This window comes from Salmo salar, chromosome 01 (assembly GCF_965601325.2).
Source record: "Salmo salar chromosome 01, fSalSal1, whole genome shotgun sequence".
Taxonomy (NCBI): domain Eukaryota; kingdom Metazoa; phylum Chordata; class Actinopteri; order Salmoniformes; family Salmonidae; genus Salmo; species Salmo salar.
The window spans coordinates 66,028,543-66,048,557 of NC_138291.1; the positions used below are offsets into that span (position 1 = coordinate 66,028,543).

A 20,015-nucleotide genomic window follows, 5' to 3' on the forward strand; every position below is an offset into this window, starting at 1 on the left:
CACTCAGGAACATTCACTGTCTTCTTGGTAAGCAACTTCAGTGTAGATTTGGCTTTGTGTTTTAGGTTATTGTCCTGCTGAAAGGTGAATTCATATCCCAGTGTCTGGTGTATAAGCAGACTGAACCAGGTTTTCCTCTAGGATTTTGCCTGTGCTTAGCTCCATTCCGTTTCTATTTTATCACTCCTGAAAGATTACAAGCATACCCATAACATGATGCAGCCACCACTATGAAAATAAACTCATACTGCAAAAAATGTGCCAAAGAAATTATGTTTGGGGAAAATCCAATACAACACATTACTGAGTACCACTCTCCATAGTGCCTTGTTGCAAACAGGATGCATGTTTTGGAAATGGAATGGCCGATTAATTAGGGACGATTTCAAGTTTTCATAACAATCGGTAAATCGGTATTTTTGGACACCAATTTGCCGTTTAAAAAAATATATATATTATAATTATTTTTTTTTACACCTTTATTTACTAGGCAAGTCAGTTAACTAGGCAAGTCAGCTAAGAACACGTTCTTATTTTTAATGACGGCCTAGGAACGGTGGGTTAACTGCCTTGTTCAGGGCAGAACGACAGATTTTTACCTTGTCAGCTCGGGGATTCAATCTTGCAACCTTACGGTTAAAACCTCTTTGGGATAGGGGGCAGTATTTTCACAGCCGGATGAAAAACGTACCCAAATTAATCTGCCTCCTACTCGGGCCCAGGAGGTAGGATATGCATATTATTAGGATATTTGGATAGAAAACACTCTGAAGTTTCTAAAACTGTTTGAATGATGTCTGTGAGTATAACAGAACTCATATGGCAGGCAAAAACCTGAGAAGAATCCAACCAGGAAGTGGAAAATCTGAGATTGTAGTTTTTTCAAGTGATTGCCTTGACTGTATACAGTGACTATGGGTTCATTTTGCACTTCCTAAAGCTTCCACTAGATGTCAACAGTCTTTAGAATGGTGTTTGAAGATTCTATGGTGAATTTGATGGGAATAACAGCCCAAGGAAGTAGGTGTCCCATTATAAGGCATGGGCTCAGTCATGCGCAAGGACTTGGGAGCGAGCTGAGTTCATATTCACTCCTAAAGAGAACGGATAGGTCCGGTTGAAATTTTATTGAAGATATATGTTAAAAACAACCTAAATATTGATTCTATACATAGTTTGACATGTTTCTACAAACTGTAGTATAACTTTTTTGACTTTTTGTCTGGACTAAGTAAGCATGCGCGTTGTGGATTTGGATAGTGTACCTAACGCGCGAACAAAATGGATGTATTTGGACATAAATATGAACTTTATCGAACATTTATTGTGGAGCTGGGGTTCCTGGGAGTGCCTTCTGATGAAGATAGTCAAAGGTAAGTGAATATTTATAATGTAATTTCTTTGTGTTATTGACTCCAAGATGGCAGGTTTCTGTTTGCTAGTTGTTGGTGTCTTCTGGGCTGTACTCAGATTATTGCAAATTGTGCTTTCACCGTGAACCTTTTTTGAAATCTGACAATGCGGTTACATTTAGGAGAAGTGTATCTATAATTCTGTGCATAACACTTCTATATTGATCAAAGTTTATGATGAGTATTTCTGTAATATGTGTGCTCATTGTGCTCATTCACCGGATGGTTTGGAGCCAAACATTTCTGAACATTACGCGCCAATGTAAAATGCGGTTTTTGGATATAAATATGAACTTTATCGAGCAAAACATACATGTATTGTGTAACATGAAGTCCTATGAGTGCCATCTGATGAAGATCATCAAAGGTTAGTGAATATTTTAGCTGTATTTCTGGTATTTGTGATGCATCTAGTTGCTTGGAAAATGGCTGTGTGGCTTTTCTTGTTTATGTGGTGTCCTAACATAATCTAATGTTTTGCTTTCGCCGTAAAGCCTTTTTGAAATTGGACAATGTGGTGAGATTAAGGAGAACCTTATCTTTAAAATGGTGTATAATACTTGTATGTGTGAGAAATTGTAATTATGAGATTTTAGCTGTTTTGAATTTGGCGCTCTGATTTTTCACTGGCTGTTGTCAAATCAATCCCGCTAACGGGATTCACGTGTTAAGGGGTCACTAATAGGTTAACAAGGCTCTAACCACCTGCTTTACATTGCACTCCACGAGGAGCCTGCCTGTTAGGCAAATGCAGTAAGAAGCCAAGGTAAGTTGCTAGCTAGCATTAAACTTATCTTATAAAAACAATCAATCAATCAATCATAATCACTAGTTAACTACACATGGTTGATGATATTACTAGTTTATCTAGCCTGTCCTGCGTTGCATATAATCGATGAGGTGCGCATTTGCGAAAAAGGACTGTCATTGTTCCAACGTGTACCTAACCATAAACATCAATGTCTTTCTTAAAATCAATACACAAGTATATATTTTTAAACCTGCATATTTAGCTAAAAGAAATCCAGGTTAGCAGGCAATATTAAACGGGTGAAATTGTGTCACTTCTCTTGCGTTCATTGCACGCAGAGTCAGGGTATATGCAACAGTTTGGGCCGCCTGGCTCGTTGCGAACTAATTTGACAGAATTTTACGTAATTATGACATGATATTGAAGTTTGTGCAATGTAACAGGAATATTTAGACTTAGGGATGCCACCCGTTAGATAAAATACGGAACAGTTCCGTTTTTCACTGAAAGAAAAAACTTTTTTTTTTGAGATGATAGTTTCCGGATTCGACCATATTATTGACCTAAGGCTCGTATTTCTGTGTGTTTATTATATTATAATTAAGTCTATGATTTGATAGAGCAGTCTGACTGAGCGGTGGTATGCACCAGCAGGCTCGTACTGTAAGCATTCATTCAAACAGCACTTTCATGTGTTTTGCCAGCAGCTCTTCGCAATGCTTCAAGCATTGCGCTGTTTATGACTTCAAGACTATCAACTCCCAAGATTAGGCTGGTGTAACCGATGTGAAATGGCTAGCTAGTAAGTGGGGTGCGCGCTAATAGTGTTTCAAACGTCACTCGCTCTGAGACTTGGAGTTGTTGTTCCCCTTGCTCTGCATGGGTAACGCTGCTTCGAGGGTGGCTGTATTCGATGTGTTCCTGGTTCGAGCCCAGGTAGGAGCGAGGAGAGGGACGGAAGCTATACTCTTACACTGGCAACACTAAAGTGCCTATAAGAACATCCAATAGTCAAAGGTATATGAAATACAAATTGTATAGAGAGAAATAGTCCTATAATTCCTATAATAACTACAACCTAAAACTTCTTACCTGGGAATATTGAAGACTCATGTTAAAAGGAACCACCAGCTTTCATATGTTCTCATGTTCTGAGCAAGGCACTTAAACATTAGCTTTCTTACATGGCACATATTGCACTTTTACTTTCTTCTCCAACACTTTGTTTTTGCATAATTTAAACCAAATTGAACATGTTTCATTATTTATTTGAGGCAAAATGTATTTTATTGATGTATTATATTAAGTTAAAATAAGTGTTCATTCAGTATTGTTGTAATTGTCATTATTACAAATACATTTTAAAAAATCGTCCGATTAATCGGTATCGGGTTTTTGGTCCTCCAATAATCAGTATCGGTATCGGCGTTGAAAAAAATCATAATCGGTCGACCTCTAATTGAGACACCGTCCAAAGTGTACTAAATAACCATATTCAACGGGACATTCAATGTCTCTTTCCCCCCATCTACCAATAGGTGCCCTTCTTTGCAAGTCATTGGAAAACCTCCCTGGTCTCTGAGGTTGAATTTGTGTTTGAGATTTACTCCTCGACTGAGGGACCTTTCAGATAATTCTGTGTGGAGTACAGAAATAAAAAAAATCATGTTGAACCATGCAACATTTTATATTTGACTTGTTAAGCAAATCTGTACTCCTGAACTTATTTAGGCTAGCAATAACAAAGGGGTTGAATGCTTATTGACATTTCGGCTTTTATTTTATTTATTTTTTGTAAAAATTTCTAAAAACATAATTCCACTTTGACGTTAAGGGGTATTGTGTGTAGACCAGTGACAAAAACTGATTTGCATATGAAAATATGAGCAATTTTTTTAAATTGGCCTAAGATTTGCCACAACTGTTTGCCAGAAGCCTGCTTTTTTCATTAAGGGTTCACAGCTAGATAAAGCAGTAATTTAACAATTTACCAGAAACCATTTAACAAGAGACCAGAAAGCCTTCCCAAAACCCATTTGACTCCTTAGCCATGGCTCACTAATTCCATCTCGCTCTTTCTAAAATCTTTCCACTGGTTAAAATTAGACTGCTCTACACTATATGAATAATTACTTTTTTATTCTAGTGGCATATCAGGGTCAGTAAATCTATAACACATTTTAATAAGCTGTGCCAGACATCACCACCCCCCCACCACACAGACACACACAAACCCAATGTGCACACACACGCCATACCACACACACGCATAAGAAGATGTGCAATAGTGAACTAAGATATATCACCTCATTGTCTGTGAGGTCTTGCCAGGAATTCAGACAGGCTATAGATAAATACATCCGCCTAATTCCCAACTCAGGCTGCTCCGCCACTAGTCTCCTCTGATGTGTCCAATTACATGATGCATCATTGTAATTAAATACCTATTAACTCAGTTCAAGACTAACTGTGAGCCACTGGAATTAAGCTTACATGTTGCAACATATGCAAATAAGTGGATCCAGGATTGTAACAGATCATGCAGAATAAAAGTGTCTGATGGTGGACTGAAATGGATATCAATTTTACTATACGATTGAGCTGCTGAAAGGCAGATGAGAACGTGGTGTGTTTTATCAACTCTATAGAATGTCAAGAATTATAGAGCTGTAAAAACCATTAGAGCCCAGGTCCAGTATCTTAGTTATTATATTCGAAGCAAACCCTTTATGATGGAGTGAATGATAAGTATAGTATGTCTTAGAGCTATTAACTTATAATGGTTAGAAATTAGTTATGTGAAATAAATTGTGATGCTACAGTTGAGATTGCAATGATGTACTGAGATGAATGCAGCTCTTCAAGAGCAAGGTTCTGTTATTTTGATGGGAAGACATTTCCCTCTAGTGGTGGAAGTGTGTAAATAAATGCAATTTTGTTGCTCTTGTATATCTAATAGAGGATCAGTAGAGTCCATATGCATGTCTGATTAAAGCAGCGAAAAGAGAAAAACTAATTATGAGCAAATGATAAACCCACCATGATATGAAGAATATAATCAAGGGAAAATGTGTTTTCACATTGTGCTGCTATTTAGTGATGCTGTTATTACTTGCTAATTTAACATTGAGGTACTGTAAGCCTAACTACAGCTTACAAGTAATGGATCTATATAAATGGAAGTAAATGGGTAGAAGCATAATAATAATACAAAATCATTTAAGACTTTACAGTCTGGTGATACATTACCTGCTCTAAATGTGTCATTTTTCCATCCATTCTCCCCTCTGTTGACCTTTTTTCAGGTACGATGCAAAACTCTGCTGCCGTTGGCAAGCCTGGGAGCACTGACACTAGAAGCTGCTCTCCACTGATCCCTGTGACCTTCAATTAAAAAGTAATGAAAAATAAAAAATACATCTGGCATCTCAGTTTCTCCTATATTTTCATTACGTTTTGTCATATAGCACTGCACTGTACTTAACTATGGAAAAGGCTAAATGCACCAGCTTTTTTTTTTTTCAGATGTCATTTGACTAAGTATCAGTCACTGGCAAGAGATAATGCACAAATCAACCTAAACATGCAAGTTCATTTTGGCAGTCTTTAGTAAAGAGCAGGCCTTTTTAAGTGCATTTTCACTGTAACAACCCTGTCAGTTTCCTGGTATAAAACATGGTCATAGCTGACAAGACAGAAAGCCAGTGTGTGGTGTATATATAGCTCAGCAGCCAGGCCTTTTATGTAACCCAATGTGCTTTTTGATATCCTGAGAGAGACAATGGAGGAGACTGGAAACACTTTACCTTATATGGTACACTCTACCTGCTATTTACATTAGGCCAAATACTTATAGGGACATTACTTAAACTGCTAGTAATGTTTACCAGCTAACTTCGGTGAATTCAGTGAGGGAAGCATCATGACATACAATTTGCTACCAAGTTGTTTGCAATGCTGTTAGAATTACTTGAAATAATCATGAGTGCACCAATTAGTTACTGTAGTCGCAGTAATTTACTGGTAAGAAGTTCTGTAGTAGTACTGTACAGGAGAACTCACTTGGACCATGGAGTCCTTGACCACTCTACTGATGTCCTGCCTCCATTCAGCCACACCAGGATTAAAGGCCTCCAGATTAGAGGAGAAGGCTAAAATGTGTGACTTGAAATGTTCTACAGGAAAATACAAGACACACATTTAATGGTGATAGATACTAGATAATAAGAGAGAAACTGTTAATAGATCATAAGAGGTTATAAATGATTAAACGTTAAACATCTAAATGATCAAATCATCTTTTATTATTCGCATCACAGTCAGTATTTTATATCACAGAATATTTACCACCTGGATGTAATTTAGAGATGAGTCATTTCAAATACCTTACCATAGACAGCAACAGTTATTTTGTCTTGAAGGACAGTGTTACCAACTGACACTTGCACGGTGACAGTATGGGTTCCCTCCTTTGAGAAGGTGAAGGACATTCCTCCCACTAAAGTCATAACAGGCTAACACACATACAAAAGACAGAGTGATAGAGTTTGACAGAGAGAGAGAGAGAGAGAGAGAGAGAGAGAGAGAGAGAGAGAGAGAGAATGTCACAAACTAAAGGTGGGTTTGTTCATACAATACACAATATTGCAATTAATATGGTAAATGAGGTAGGTAAAGTTCTGTAAATCTGTAAAGTTTTAAGATATAGTGGAATTCTTGACTGACCTCAGTGTGGTTGTTGAACCACCAGTAGTAGGTGACTGATCCAACGTAACTTGGCTTTAGGACTGTTGATAGATTCACTGCTTTATTCCTAACAACCACCGAGGGAGCTGAAAGCTGCACTTGCTCAAGTAGACCTACAATAAAATAAAATAGAAGTGTTTCATTTCATGGAAGTGTATTTCTTTCCTACTGCAGATACATCATTAACAGAGTATTTTAAGGGTAGAAATGTTGCAAAGAGTACCTGTAATTCTATAGTAAATGAATTATATCAGTAATTCATTGCTGTTTCACTTACAGGTAACATGTAGATACAGTAAGACTCTCTCAGAGCCAAGGCTGTTGAGTGCCGTGGCAGCCACTCGGTAAATGCCCACTTTACTGTATGTATGTTTGACTCCATCCTCTATGGAGCTGATGTTAGTGTAGGATATGGCCGTCCCATCTCCAAAGTCCAATGTTATACTTGTTGTGGAGCCATCACTCTACCAATGGAAACATGTTTATGATTAGATAAAAAATGGCCACAGTGTGCACGTTTAACACAATTTAAATACATATATTCATATGTTTATTTATATATCCTACACATATTCTGCATGTAGAAATACATTGTTATATGTGACAACTGTTATATGACAATGGCTACAAGTGTTTGACAACAACCATCAAGGCTCTATGAATCAACAAAATGTACAATATGATGCACTGCAGCTCATCTCAATCCATTGGTTGACGATTGAGAGTAAACCAATGTATACTATAGGGCGGCAAATACATAACATCTAGATATGCCCATTCATAGCAGGGTCATACCACGAAATGAGTGCCTTTTGCATCCCTTTTATATTTTAAGTACAAATGTTGAATTTTAACAGTCTGTTATATTAAATGAAGTGCCTTTTAATATAGACCACATGGAAAATTCAATAAATCCTATTTTTTTCAGCATTTTGACATGTGCACCCTCTGTGACTTCTAGTAAGATTTAACCCACTTACCCCAACATTTCTCAAAGTTGTCCCCATCATTGTAAAGCCCTAGTTAATTTAATGTGATTTGTGATTACTTTTAACATAAAAAGGTTGACCCTTTATGTGAACTGAACTCTCGTTTTAATATGGAATTATTGAAATGATTCCTTTTTTAAATATTTTTTTAAAAACGAAGACGGAACATCTTCTGGGATATGTGGGACGCTAGCGTCCCACCTCGACAACAGCCAGTGAAATTGCAGGGCGCCAAATTCAAAGCAACAGAAATCTCATAATTAAAATTCCTCAAACATACAAGTATTATACACCATTTTAAAGCTTAACTTCTTGTTAATCCAGCCACAGTGTATGATTTCAAAAAGGCTTTATGGGGAAAGCATGCCATATGATTATGTTAGGTCAGCGCCTAGTCACAAAAAAACATATAGCCATTTTCCAGCCAAAGAGAGGAGTCACAAAAAGCAGAAATAGAGAAAATGAATCACTAACCTTTGATGATCTTCATCAGATGGCACTCATAGGAATTCATGTTACACATTACATGTATGTTTTGTTCGATAAAGTTCATATTTATATCCAAAAATCTCAGTTTACATTGGCACGTTATGTTCAGTAATGTTTTGCCTCTAAAACATCCAGTGATTTTGCAGGGAGCCACATCAATTTACAGAAATACTCATCATAAACGTTGATATAAGATACAAGTGTTTTACATAGAATTAAAGATACACTTCTCCTTAGTGCAACCGCTGTGTCAGATTTCAAAAAAGCTTTACGTCAAAAGCACACCATGCGATAATCTGAGTACAGCGCTCAGCCACCAAAACAAGCCATGTTGTGGAGTCAACAAAAGTCAGAAATAGCATTATAAATATTCACTTACCTTTGATGATCTTCATGCACTCCCAGGAATCCCAGTTCCACAATAAATGTTTATTTTGTTTCGATAAAGTCCATATTTATGTCCAAATACCTCCTTTTTGTTCGCGCATTCAGTTCACTATTCCAAATGCAGAAGGCGCATGCACTAAGTCCAGACGAAAAGTCAAAAAAGTTGCATTACAGTTTGTAGAAACATGTCAAACGATGTATTGAATCAATCTTTAGGATGTTTTTATCATAAATGTTCAATAATATTCCAACCGGACAATTCCTTTGTCTTTAGAAATGAAAAGGAACTCAGCTCACTCTCACGGCTGCGCGCGTGACTGAGCTCATGGCATTTTTCCAGACACCTGGTTGAAAGAGCTCTTATTCTCTCCGAATTCACAGTAGAAGCATGAAACAATGTTCTAAACACTGTTGACATCTAGCAATATGACCCGCCAGACACTGTATATTGGATAGGCAATCACTTGAAAACGACAAACCTCAGATTTCCCACTTCCTGGTTGGATTTTTCTCAGGTTTTTGCCTGCCATATGAGTTCTGTTATACCCACAGACATTATTCAGACAGTTTTAGAAACTTCAGAGTGTTTTCTATCCAAATCTACTAATTACATTTAAGTCATTTAGCAGACGCTCTTATCCAGACCGACTTACAGTAGTGAATGCATACATTTCATAACAAAAAATGTTTTTCTCCGTACTGGTCCCCCGTGGGAATCGAACCCACAACCCTGGCGTTGCAAACACCATGCTCTACCAACTGAGCCACACTGGACTAATAATATGCATGCCCTAGCTTCTGGGCCTGAGTAGCGGGCAGTTTACTTTGGGCACCTTACTCATCCAAGCTACTGAATACTGCCCCCAGATCCCAAAGATGTTTTAAGCAGGTGAGCTTTTTCTACTCTTTTTGGCTACTTTCTCATGCTTTGTGGTGGAAAACTGAGTGGGTCGAGCATAACACATCAACCCTGTTACCCATTTGTATTAGTATTTATTAAGGATGTCCAGCAACATTAAGGCAGTTATATAAAATAAAAAATATTACATGACATTACATTTCATAACACTTTTCACAACACATTTAGTGTGCTCCCTCTGGCTGACTACTCCACTATCACATACTGTAGCTACAATACAAAATCCATGTGAACTTGCGTTTTTAGTGCGTGTCTTGTCATGTGTCTGTTTGTCTGTGCCCATAGATTGACAGACTAGAAATGTTTTAAAAAAAATTTGGGTGAAGCTTGCATTCAATTTCCCCTCTCTGTTGCACACAACAAGCTTCTATTCCCCTGTCAAAAGAGGATTTATGGCTGGTTTAAGATGAACTCGTCAACCCTGTTACTTCACTTTGCACTTAATAGGCACTTGCTACTGTCTTTTTTTTATTAACCTCTTGAAGTGGCAAAACATATTTGTTATCTAAATTGAATATGTGCTCTTTATGACAGATTATTATTTAAAAAAATTTATCACCAAGTTACGCTACTCAAAAAGCACCCAATTGGTGGAACGACCCAGCACATTCTTTCAATAGTTGATAAGATCTCTAAGAAATATTCCAGGCATTACCTCGTCCAGAAACACCAGGAAGGTGACGTTGTCCCCCATGGTGGCTGTAAGTGTCCCCTCACTGGTGACCAGCTGCAGACCTCTGGGGGCCTGGCGGGGACACCTCTGGCTCCTAGGGCTATACTTCCCCAGGGTTTCCACAGTGCAGTTATTGGACAGAGCCTTACGGTATCTGCAACATACATACATACATACAGACATAAATAACTAGACAGCCCGTACTCTATCTTAAATACATATGAAGAAATAAAACAAGAAAATATCATGTCAAATTTGCTGAAGGGATGTCTAATACTGTACTTTCCTTTGAGTGCATTTCTGACTAGATAAGCAGTACATAATGTTTAAATGAAGATTTGCCATACCCAGTAGTGTTGAGGAAGCTGTCCCGAGTGGTGCAGTCTGTGGACACGGAGGATGGAACAAACCAAAAGACAGGGGTGCATCCTCCATCACTCTGCCTCTCAAAGCCATAATCACTATTTGGGGTGGGAGAGAGAAATCAATAGGCTACAAGTCTTGAGATCAGTAATAAGCATTAAGTATAGAAAATGGATATCTGTTTTTAAGGATTATTAGTAAAACATTTTAAGACTGTAAATAAAAACAGACAGATTTGAATGTACCTGATTTTTAATACCAATCATTACATAGTTTGATAGAATATTATGTTTGGTGTGTTCGACATCAAAATAACCATAAGAAGAAAAAAAAATCTAAATATGTTTAATCTTGTTAACTAGCTTTGGAGCTCTGTAAGAAAATGTTATGTAAACAGATATCATATAAACTTGATTAATTGATTGATTGACAGATGTCAGTGAACCTTTCAAAGTATGTTAGCTGGAATCAAAAGTTTGGTTCCAGTAAAAAAATTACAGCATCGGTGACACACACACACACACACACACACACAAACCAAATACATATTCACTTACTCACATTCAAGCAAACTTAGGGTTGCAAAACTTAATGTTCCGTCTATGGCAATCAATGGTAACTTTGGTAATTTATACTTGAATAACTTAAAAATATATATATTATTCATATATAGTATAAATGTTTTATGATATATACAATGTTTTTTATGGGTACATATTTTCCATGAGTTTCTAGTGGATAGACCATATGGTTCTTGAGAAAATAGGCTTAATTATGAAAAGGCATCTAATCAACAATGGTATTATTTTCCATTGATTTTTTTCCACAACTGCCACCAGTTTGGCCCCAACACATTTACAACAAAGACATAGTAAAATAAATAAATGTGTAAAATATACATTTATATATTTCATGCTGAAACCCTAATATTAAACACCAATTGATTTCACTAAGTTGATGTTTCATATTAAGGATAATGTTTTACAGGTTTAAAAAAATCTTATTTTATTCATTTATATATTTTACATGTGATAAGGCCACAAAAAGATAATCTGAAGCACCCAAAAAGGCCATTAGATGTCATGTGATAAAATTGAACAACAAAATAATAAAGTCACCAAAATTCTGGTAGTTTACTACTAAATATACCAGTAATATAAAATGTATCAAATCACATTTTATTTGTCACATGCTTCATAAACAACAGGTCTAGACTACCAGTGGAATGTTGACTTACAATGCAGAGATAATAGAAAAATAGTAACACCAGTAATAAATACACAATGCGTAACGATAACTTCGCTGTATAAACAGAGTACCAGTCGATATGCAGGGGTACGAGGTAATTGAGGTAGATATGTACATACAGACCCCTTCGCTTTGTTCATATTTTGTTACATTACAACTTCATCAATCTACACACAATACCCAATAATGACAAAGCAACAAATATATATTTTTATGTTTGAACATTTATTAAAGAAATATACTAAATACCTTATTTACATAAGTATTCAGACCCTTTGCTATAAGACTCGAAATTGAACTCAGGTGAATCCTGGTTCCATTGATCATCCTTGAGATGTTTTTACAACTTGATTGGAGTCCACCTGTGGTCAATTTAATTCAATGAACATAACTTGGAAAGGCACACCTGTCTATATAAGGTCCCACGGATGACAGTGCATGTCAGAGCAAAAACCAAGCCATGAGGTCGAAGGAATTGTCTGTTGAGCTCGGAGACAGGATTGTGTCGAGGCACAAATCTAGGGAAGGGTACCAAAACATTTCTGCAGCATTGAAGAACACAGTGGCCTTCATCAGTGACCCAAAGCACACAGCCAAGACAATGCAGGAGAGGCTTCGGGACAAGTCTCTGAATGTCCTTGAGTGGCCCAGCCAGAGCCTGGACTTGAACCTGATAAAAAATCTCTGGAGAGACCTGAAAATAGTTGTGCAACTACGCTACCCATCCAACCTGACAGAACTTGAGAGGATCTGCAGAGAAGAATGGGAGAAACTCCCCAAATACAGGTCTGCCAAGCATGTAGTGTCATATCCAAGAAGACTCGAGGCTGTAATTGCTGCCAAAGGTGCTTCAACAAAGTGTAAAGGGTCTGAATACTTATGTAAATGTGATATTTCAGTTTAAAAAAAAATTTACATTTGCAAAAATGTCTAAAAACCTGTTTTTGCTTTGTCATTATGGGGTATTATGTGTAGATTGATGGAGGAAAGAAAACAATTTAATCAATTTTAGAATAAGGCTGTAACGTAACAAAATGTGGATGAAGTCAAGCTGATGAAATGGTGGGTTTGCAAAGAAATTCTGCACAAACTGTCAGAAACCCCCTCAGGAAGCTCATCTGCATGCTCGTCGTCCTCAACAGGGTCTTGGCCTGACTGCAGTTTGTCATCGTAACCGAGTAGAGTGGGCAAATGCTCAACTTCGATGGCCACTGGCACGCTGGAGAAGTGTGCTCTTAACAGATGTATCTTGGTTTAATCTGTGCCGGTTAGATGGCAGACAGCGGTGTATGGCGTTATGTGGGTGTGCGGTTTGCTGATTTCAATATTGTGGACAGAGTGCTCCATGGTGGCGATTGGGTTATGGTATGAGCAGGCGTTAAGCTACAGACAAAGAGTACAATTGCATTTTATTGATGGCAATTTGAATGCACAGAGATACCGTGACGAGATCTTGAGGCCCATTGTCATGCCATTCATCCGCCACCATCACCTCATGTTAACCTGTTGGGGTTAGGGGGCAGTATTTACACGGCCGGATAAAAAACGTAGCCGATTTAATCTGGTTACTATTCCTGCCCAGTAACTAGAATATGCATATAATTATTGGCTTTGGATAGAAAACACCCTAAAGTTTCTAAAACGGTTTGAATGGTGTCTGTGAGTATAACAGAACTCATATGGCAGGCAAAAACCTGAGAAGATTCCATACAGGAAGTGACCTGTCTGACAAGTTCTTGTTCATCTTGGCTCTTTTTATTGAAGACTGAGGATCTTTGCTGTAACGTGACACTTCCTACGGCTCCCATAGGCTCTCAGAACCCAGGAAAAAGCTGAATGATATCGAGGCAGCCCCAGGCTGAAACACATTTGCGCTTTTGGCAAGTGGCCGATCAGAGGACAATGGCTATCTACTGAGAATATTGCAAAATGAGCTTTCACCGAAAAGCTATTTTAAAATCGGACATATCGAGTGCATAGAGGAGTTCTGTATCTATAATTCTTTAAATAATTGTTATGCTTTTTGTGAACGTTTATCGTGAGTAATTTAGTACATTTTTTATTAAATTCACCGGAAGTTTGCGGGAGGTATGCTAGTTCTGAACGTCACATGCTAATATAAAAAGCTGGTTTTTGATATAAATATGAACTTGATTGAACAAAACATGCATGTATTGTATAACATAATGTCCTAGGTCTGTCATCTGATGAAGATCATCAAAGGGTAGTCCTGCATTTAGCTGTGGTTTGGATTTATGTGACATTATATGCTAGCTTGAAAAATGGGTGTCTGATTATTTCTGGCTGGGTACTCTGCTGACATAATCTAATGTTTTGCTTTCGTTGTAAAGCGTTTTTGAAATCGGACAGTGTGGTTAGATTAACGAGAGTCTTGTCTTTAAAATGGTGTAAAATAGTCATATGTTTGAGAAATTGAAGTAATAGCATTTCTAAGGTATTTGAATAATGCGCCACAGGATTCCACTGGCTGTTACGTAGGTGGGACGATTTCATCCCGCCGACCCTAGAGAGGTTAATGCATGGTCCTATGTCGCAAGGATCCGTACACAGTTCCTGGAAGCTAATAATGTCCCAGTTCTTCCATGGCCTGCATACTCACCAAACATGTCACAGAATGAGCATGTTTGGGATGCTCTGGATCGAGTGTTCCAGTTCCCGCCAATATCCAGCAACTTCACACAGCCATTGAAGAGGAGTGGGACAACATTCCACGGATAAAAAATCAACAGCCAGATCAACTCTATGCGAAGGAGATGTGAGGCAAATGGTGGTCACGGCAGATACTGACTGGTTTTCTGATCCACGCCCCTACTTTTTTTTAAAGGTACCTGTAACCGATGCTTGTCTGTATTCCCAGTCATGTGAATTCCATAGACTAGGGCCGAATGAATTTATTTCAATTATCTGATTTCCTGATATCAACTGTAACTCAGTAAAATCTTTGACACTTCTGCATCAAAAGAAATCATGTTTGCATGTGGAAACACATAACCCTACTCATTACAACATGTGCTAATTACGTCACTTTTGATTTGAGTCGACTCCGTCATGGGCTTTGAACGGGGCACCTGGCTCACGCCTGGAAGGCAGCCCAGTTCCAAAACGAATGCAAGCAAAACATGCCAACCCGGGTGCTGGGACAGATTACTCAAACCCCCTCAATGAAGGGAAGCGAAGTGGGAGGGTGGGCAATTTGCATGTGGAGTTGGCAAAAGGGGGCATGATTTGTTGACATAATTGTAATCCATTCCCAACCTTCCTTTACTCGTTGTGATGCACTGAGGTTCCAATCTCCGTTTTAGATCAGACTGAGTTTATGACCAAAATGATCCTATTTAATACTTTGTAGTAAATTTTGAAAATTTTTGTTTCTGACTTATACCAATGCCACATAGGGCATTTTCAAAGGGATTAGCTGCTTTTTAGGGGCAGTCACTATTTAATGCACATGAACATTCACGTTCAAGAAAGCCTTTCTAATAAAAATTTAAAATACATTTTCGAACGGCCCTACTGTGAAGTACGAACTAGTGTCAAACGCCTGATCATGTAACCACTCACATTTATGTTAACCTGCAATCAAGACACCTGAATGAGCAGTATAAGTATCAAGTGCTACCCAGTGCATTCCTGCTCGCAAAGGCCTTCATCCAAGACTTACACTGCTTTCTTACAAGCCCTGCAGGATAAGTACGGCCAGTGCCACCAACTCGTCCAATGTGAGATAGGCACCATTCTGAACCCACTGTCGAGTTTGGAGACACAGAAGCCTTCGATGCCTTCGCACTGTCTATGTACACACTGGTAAACATGCTTAGAACCCTTGAGGGGCAGAACGGCTACGGGCTCAGATGTACTGTGGTTCCTCCTTTAAAAGTTGAGCTTACACCGCGGGACTTAGAGGTACCCAGCGTCACGGCTTCATTGCTCCAGACCACCACAAGGGGGAGTTAGAGCACTCATTATGCATTTGAGTCCCAAGGTTTTTATATGACCAATCATATCGAGTGGTTCCAATGACGAATTTGACACAAGCCACCCATCCCTGGAGCTTTCTTCAACAAAGATGGCTGACAAAACATTACGGGGAAGCAGATGTAAGTAGTTATAACTTCATAACGAATCACGATAAAAATGTACAATTGAGAGGAATATGTTAATGTAGAGACAAACAATTGGGTATATGTTTTTGTCATAAAGTTCATTTATGAAAATTGCAATTTAGCAAGTTAACTGACTAGCTAACATTAGCCAGCTAGCTAGCTGGTGTTATGATATGAGTACAGTATCGCATTGTAATCCGTGTTGTTTAATGTTTTAGGGACTACTGAGAAAACCAGGCTGTCGTCTTGGGAAACAGTGGATGTAAAGAATCTAGATAGATAAAGCATTTACTGCAAATTGAATGTACAATTGTGTAAGCTTGCCATGCCGTGCAATACAGCTGAAGTAACATAGCTAGCTAACTATTTACTTGCTTATTGTGTAGTGGAGGATAAAAATAACTGTATGCCTATGGATGTGTAGCTAGCTACAGTATGCAGCCTATCTGTGTATGGACCCTAAAATGTTAGGTTCTGAACTAATATTCATACCAATCTATGAACCTCAGCTGTCATAGTTGTTGTATCAACTTCAAGTCTGAATGGCATTAATGAAGCCTATGGATTGAGTAGAATATAATAACTTTATTGTGCCAGGATGCAAGTCCTATAAACATGTACTGTAGTTAGTACCACACATGAGATCCCCCCACATTGTAGCCTGTCCATTGAATATATTCACTAATCATGTACTCTTCCTTGGCAAATAAAGGTGTGGTTCAGGTATGACTCTATGAGACATTCTTTTTCAGTCATATCCAATACCAGGTGTATCAAACTCCATTCTTTGAATGATGCTGTGTCTGCATGTATGTATTACAATTATACACTTCAACAATGTTTACCACTCCTGCTCCTGTGACATCAATGATTACACATTGTAACTATGCAATAGACTAGAAACATGATTTAGGTAAAGGCCGATTTGTAATTCATATATACAGAAAAAAAACTATGCATATCTAACTCCCTTCATCTGCATTAATCTGAGGACACAGGATAGCATTTCAATGAGATACTTAATTTCAACCAGTGGAGAATGTGAAACGCTTTATTGAAATAAGTTCATTATCCAGGTGTTATAAATACATAATACATGCATTATAATTATGGTCATTGTAATATTATATTATAAATACAAGTTCAATCTGTATTTCAATGCACATATGGTGTGCATTATAAAATGAGGAAGAAAGATGAGGTGGGGAGAGGTATAGAAGACAGAATGGGAAAGAGGTAAGAACAGAGGCAGACAGCATATGATTAATGAATTACAGTGCTACCCTAATATTCTCTCAGTTCATCACAATTACAGTGTCTCTAGCGGTCCGAGGCCCCCAGTTGACCCGAAGGTTATCTTAAGTGCGGGTGAGGTGGCGATGACAGGACTGGCTTCCCCTCTCACATAAAAACATACCTGCAGACAAGAGACAGATGGATAGGGAGAGAGCATGATAAAGCCTTGTTTTTTTATTCTAACACAGTCAGTCATCATAATCATCAGGAGGTGAAACGCAAAACTGACCTTCTATCATTAACTCTGGGACCACTACATCTCTATCTGTATTTCAATGTAAAGCATCTCTTTAATAATACTTCCTGTTGACCTGACCTCTCACCTATGATAATGCTGTGCCCTCTGTGTCAGCCAGTTTAGATGCGGGAGGGGTTCACCAACACAACTAATATAGCCTAGAGGATTTAGGGAGAAGGGGGAGAGGGATGAAGTGAAGGAGAGAGTCTGTTATTGTGTGTGTGTGTGGTCTCACCTGGTGTCCACACTAAGTGGCCAAAGAGTACTTTATGCTGAAAAACAGACACATGAGGACAAACAATAGAAGATAATGTCATTATTAGACATAAATACCACTTGAAGCTTGATGATGACTTGATCATTTGAATCAGCTGTGTAGTACTAAGGCAAAAACAAAAATGTGCACAGGAGTTTGGAGCATTCTGATATGCCACAGCTGGTGAGGTGTCAGGTTCGGCTCTGTACTTAAAGGGTGATTATTCCAACTCTCTGTGAAATGCTGAAGATCTGCCCACAGATGAGGTAGGGACTCATATCCCACACAGAAGAGGTGGATAGAATTCGACAGTGTATCCTTCTTCCTCCAAACGGTGCATGTGAGACAGGTTCCATGTACAACAAGACAGGCAGAGAGGAAGAGAGAAAAATAACACAGAACAGTTTAATTACCTCTGGTTATGAACACTTTTGCCAGCAATAAAGCTTCCACGGCCTGTTCCTCGGACAGTGAACATCTGGCAATATCTAAATTTTTGACCCCTTGATCAGCTCACAGTCTGAAAGTAAAGAAAATAGCTTCTTCTTTGTAGATATGAAAACAATAACTGAGATATGACCGTTCAATCTAAAGCAGCAGATGTCATATTCAGGATTTGTTAACACAGCACAGAAAGCTTAACACCAGACTGGTATTGTGTTTGTTCATTAGGTGATGGGAAATATGCAATATGTACAGTGAGGGAAAAAAGTATTTGATCCCCTGCTGATTTTGTATGTTTGCCCACTGACAAAGAAATGATCAGTCTATAATTTTAATGGTAGGTTTATTTGAACAGTGAGAGACAGAATAACAACAAAAAAATCCAGAAAACGCACGTCAAAAATGTTATAAATTGATTTGCATTTTAATGAGGGAAATAATCATTTGAACCCCTCCCAATCAGAAAGATTTCTGGCTCCCAGGTATCTTTTATACAGGTAATGAGCTGAGATTAGGAGCACACTCTTAAAGGGAGTGCTCCTAATCTCAACTTGTTACCTGTATAAAAGACACCTGTCCACAGAAGCAATCAATCAGATTCCAAACTCTCCACCATGGCCAAGACCAAAGAGCTCTCCAAGGATGTCAGGGACAAAATTGTAGACCTACACAAGGCTTGAATGGGCTACAAGACCATCGCCAAGCAGCTTGGTGAGAAGGTGACCACAGTTGGTGCAATTATTCGCAAATGGAAGAAACACAAAGAACTGTCAATCTCCCTTGGCCTGGGGCTCCATGCAAGATCTCACCTTGTGGAGTTGCAATGATCATGAGAACGGTGAGGAATCAGCCCAGAACTACATGGGAGGATCTTGTCAATGATCTCAAGGCAGCTGGGACCATAGTCACCAAGAAAACAATTGGTAACACACTACGCCGTGAAGGACTGAAATCCTGCAGCGCCCGCAAGGTCCCCCTGCTCAAGAAAGCACATATACATGCCCGTCTGAAGTTTGCCAATGAACATCTGAATGATTCAGAGGACAACTGGGTGAAAGTGTTGTGGTCAGATGAGACCAAAATGGAACTCTTTGGCATCAATTCAACTCGCCGTGTTTGGAGGAGGATGAATGCTGCCTATGACCCCAAGAACACCATCCCCACCGTCAAACATGGAGGTGGAAACATTATGCTTTGGGGGTGTTTTTCTGCTAAGGGAACAAGAGAACTTCACCGCATCAAAGGGACGATGAACGGGGCCATGTACCGTCAAATCTTGGGTGAGAACCTCCTTCCCTCAGCCAGGGCATTGAAAATGGGTCGTGGATGGGTATTCCAGCATGACAATGACCCAAAACACACGGCCAAGGCAACAAAGGAGTGCCTCAAGAAGAAGCACATTAAGGTCCTGGAGTGGCCTAGCCAGTCTCCAGACCTTAATCCCATAGAAAATCTGTGGAGGGAGCTGAAGGATCGAGTTGCCAAATGTCAGCCTCGTAACCTTAATGACTTGGAGAAGATCTGCAAAGAGGAGTGGGACAAAATCCCTCCTGAGATGTGTGCAAACCTGTTGGCCAACTACAAGAAATGTCTGACCTCTGTGATTGCCAACAAGGGTTTTGCCACCAAGTACTAAGTCATGTTTTGCAGAGGTGTCAAATACCTATTTCCCTCATTAAA

The 20,015-nt window shown here is 38.7% G+C and overlaps 1 protein-coding gene across 1 annotated transcript in view; it reads right to left on the reverse strand.

The window, feature by feature from the left end:
- Nucleotides 1–20,015, reverse strand: part of LOC106608714 (VPS10 domain-containing receptor SorCS1-like) — a 103,958-nt gene that overhangs the window by 9,248 nt on the left and 74,695 nt on the right. Inside the window, exons 17-23 of the mRNA XM_014206816.3 lie at nt 10,714–10,827; nt 10,349–10,520; nt 7,187–7,373; nt 6,889–7,022; nt 6,554–6,677; nt 6,226–6,338; nt 5,413–5,547 (exon numbers count right to left, since the gene is read on the reverse strand). Of these exons, the coding sequence (XP_014062291.2) occupies nt 5,413–5,547; nt 6,226–6,338; nt 6,554–6,677; nt 6,889–7,022; nt 7,187–7,373; nt 10,349–10,520; nt 10,714–10,827 (979 nt within the window). The remainder of the gene's footprint in view (nt 1–5,412; nt 5,548–6,225; nt 6,339–6,553; nt 6,678–6,888; nt 7,023–7,186; nt 7,374–10,348; nt 10,521–10,713; nt 10,828–20,015) is intronic.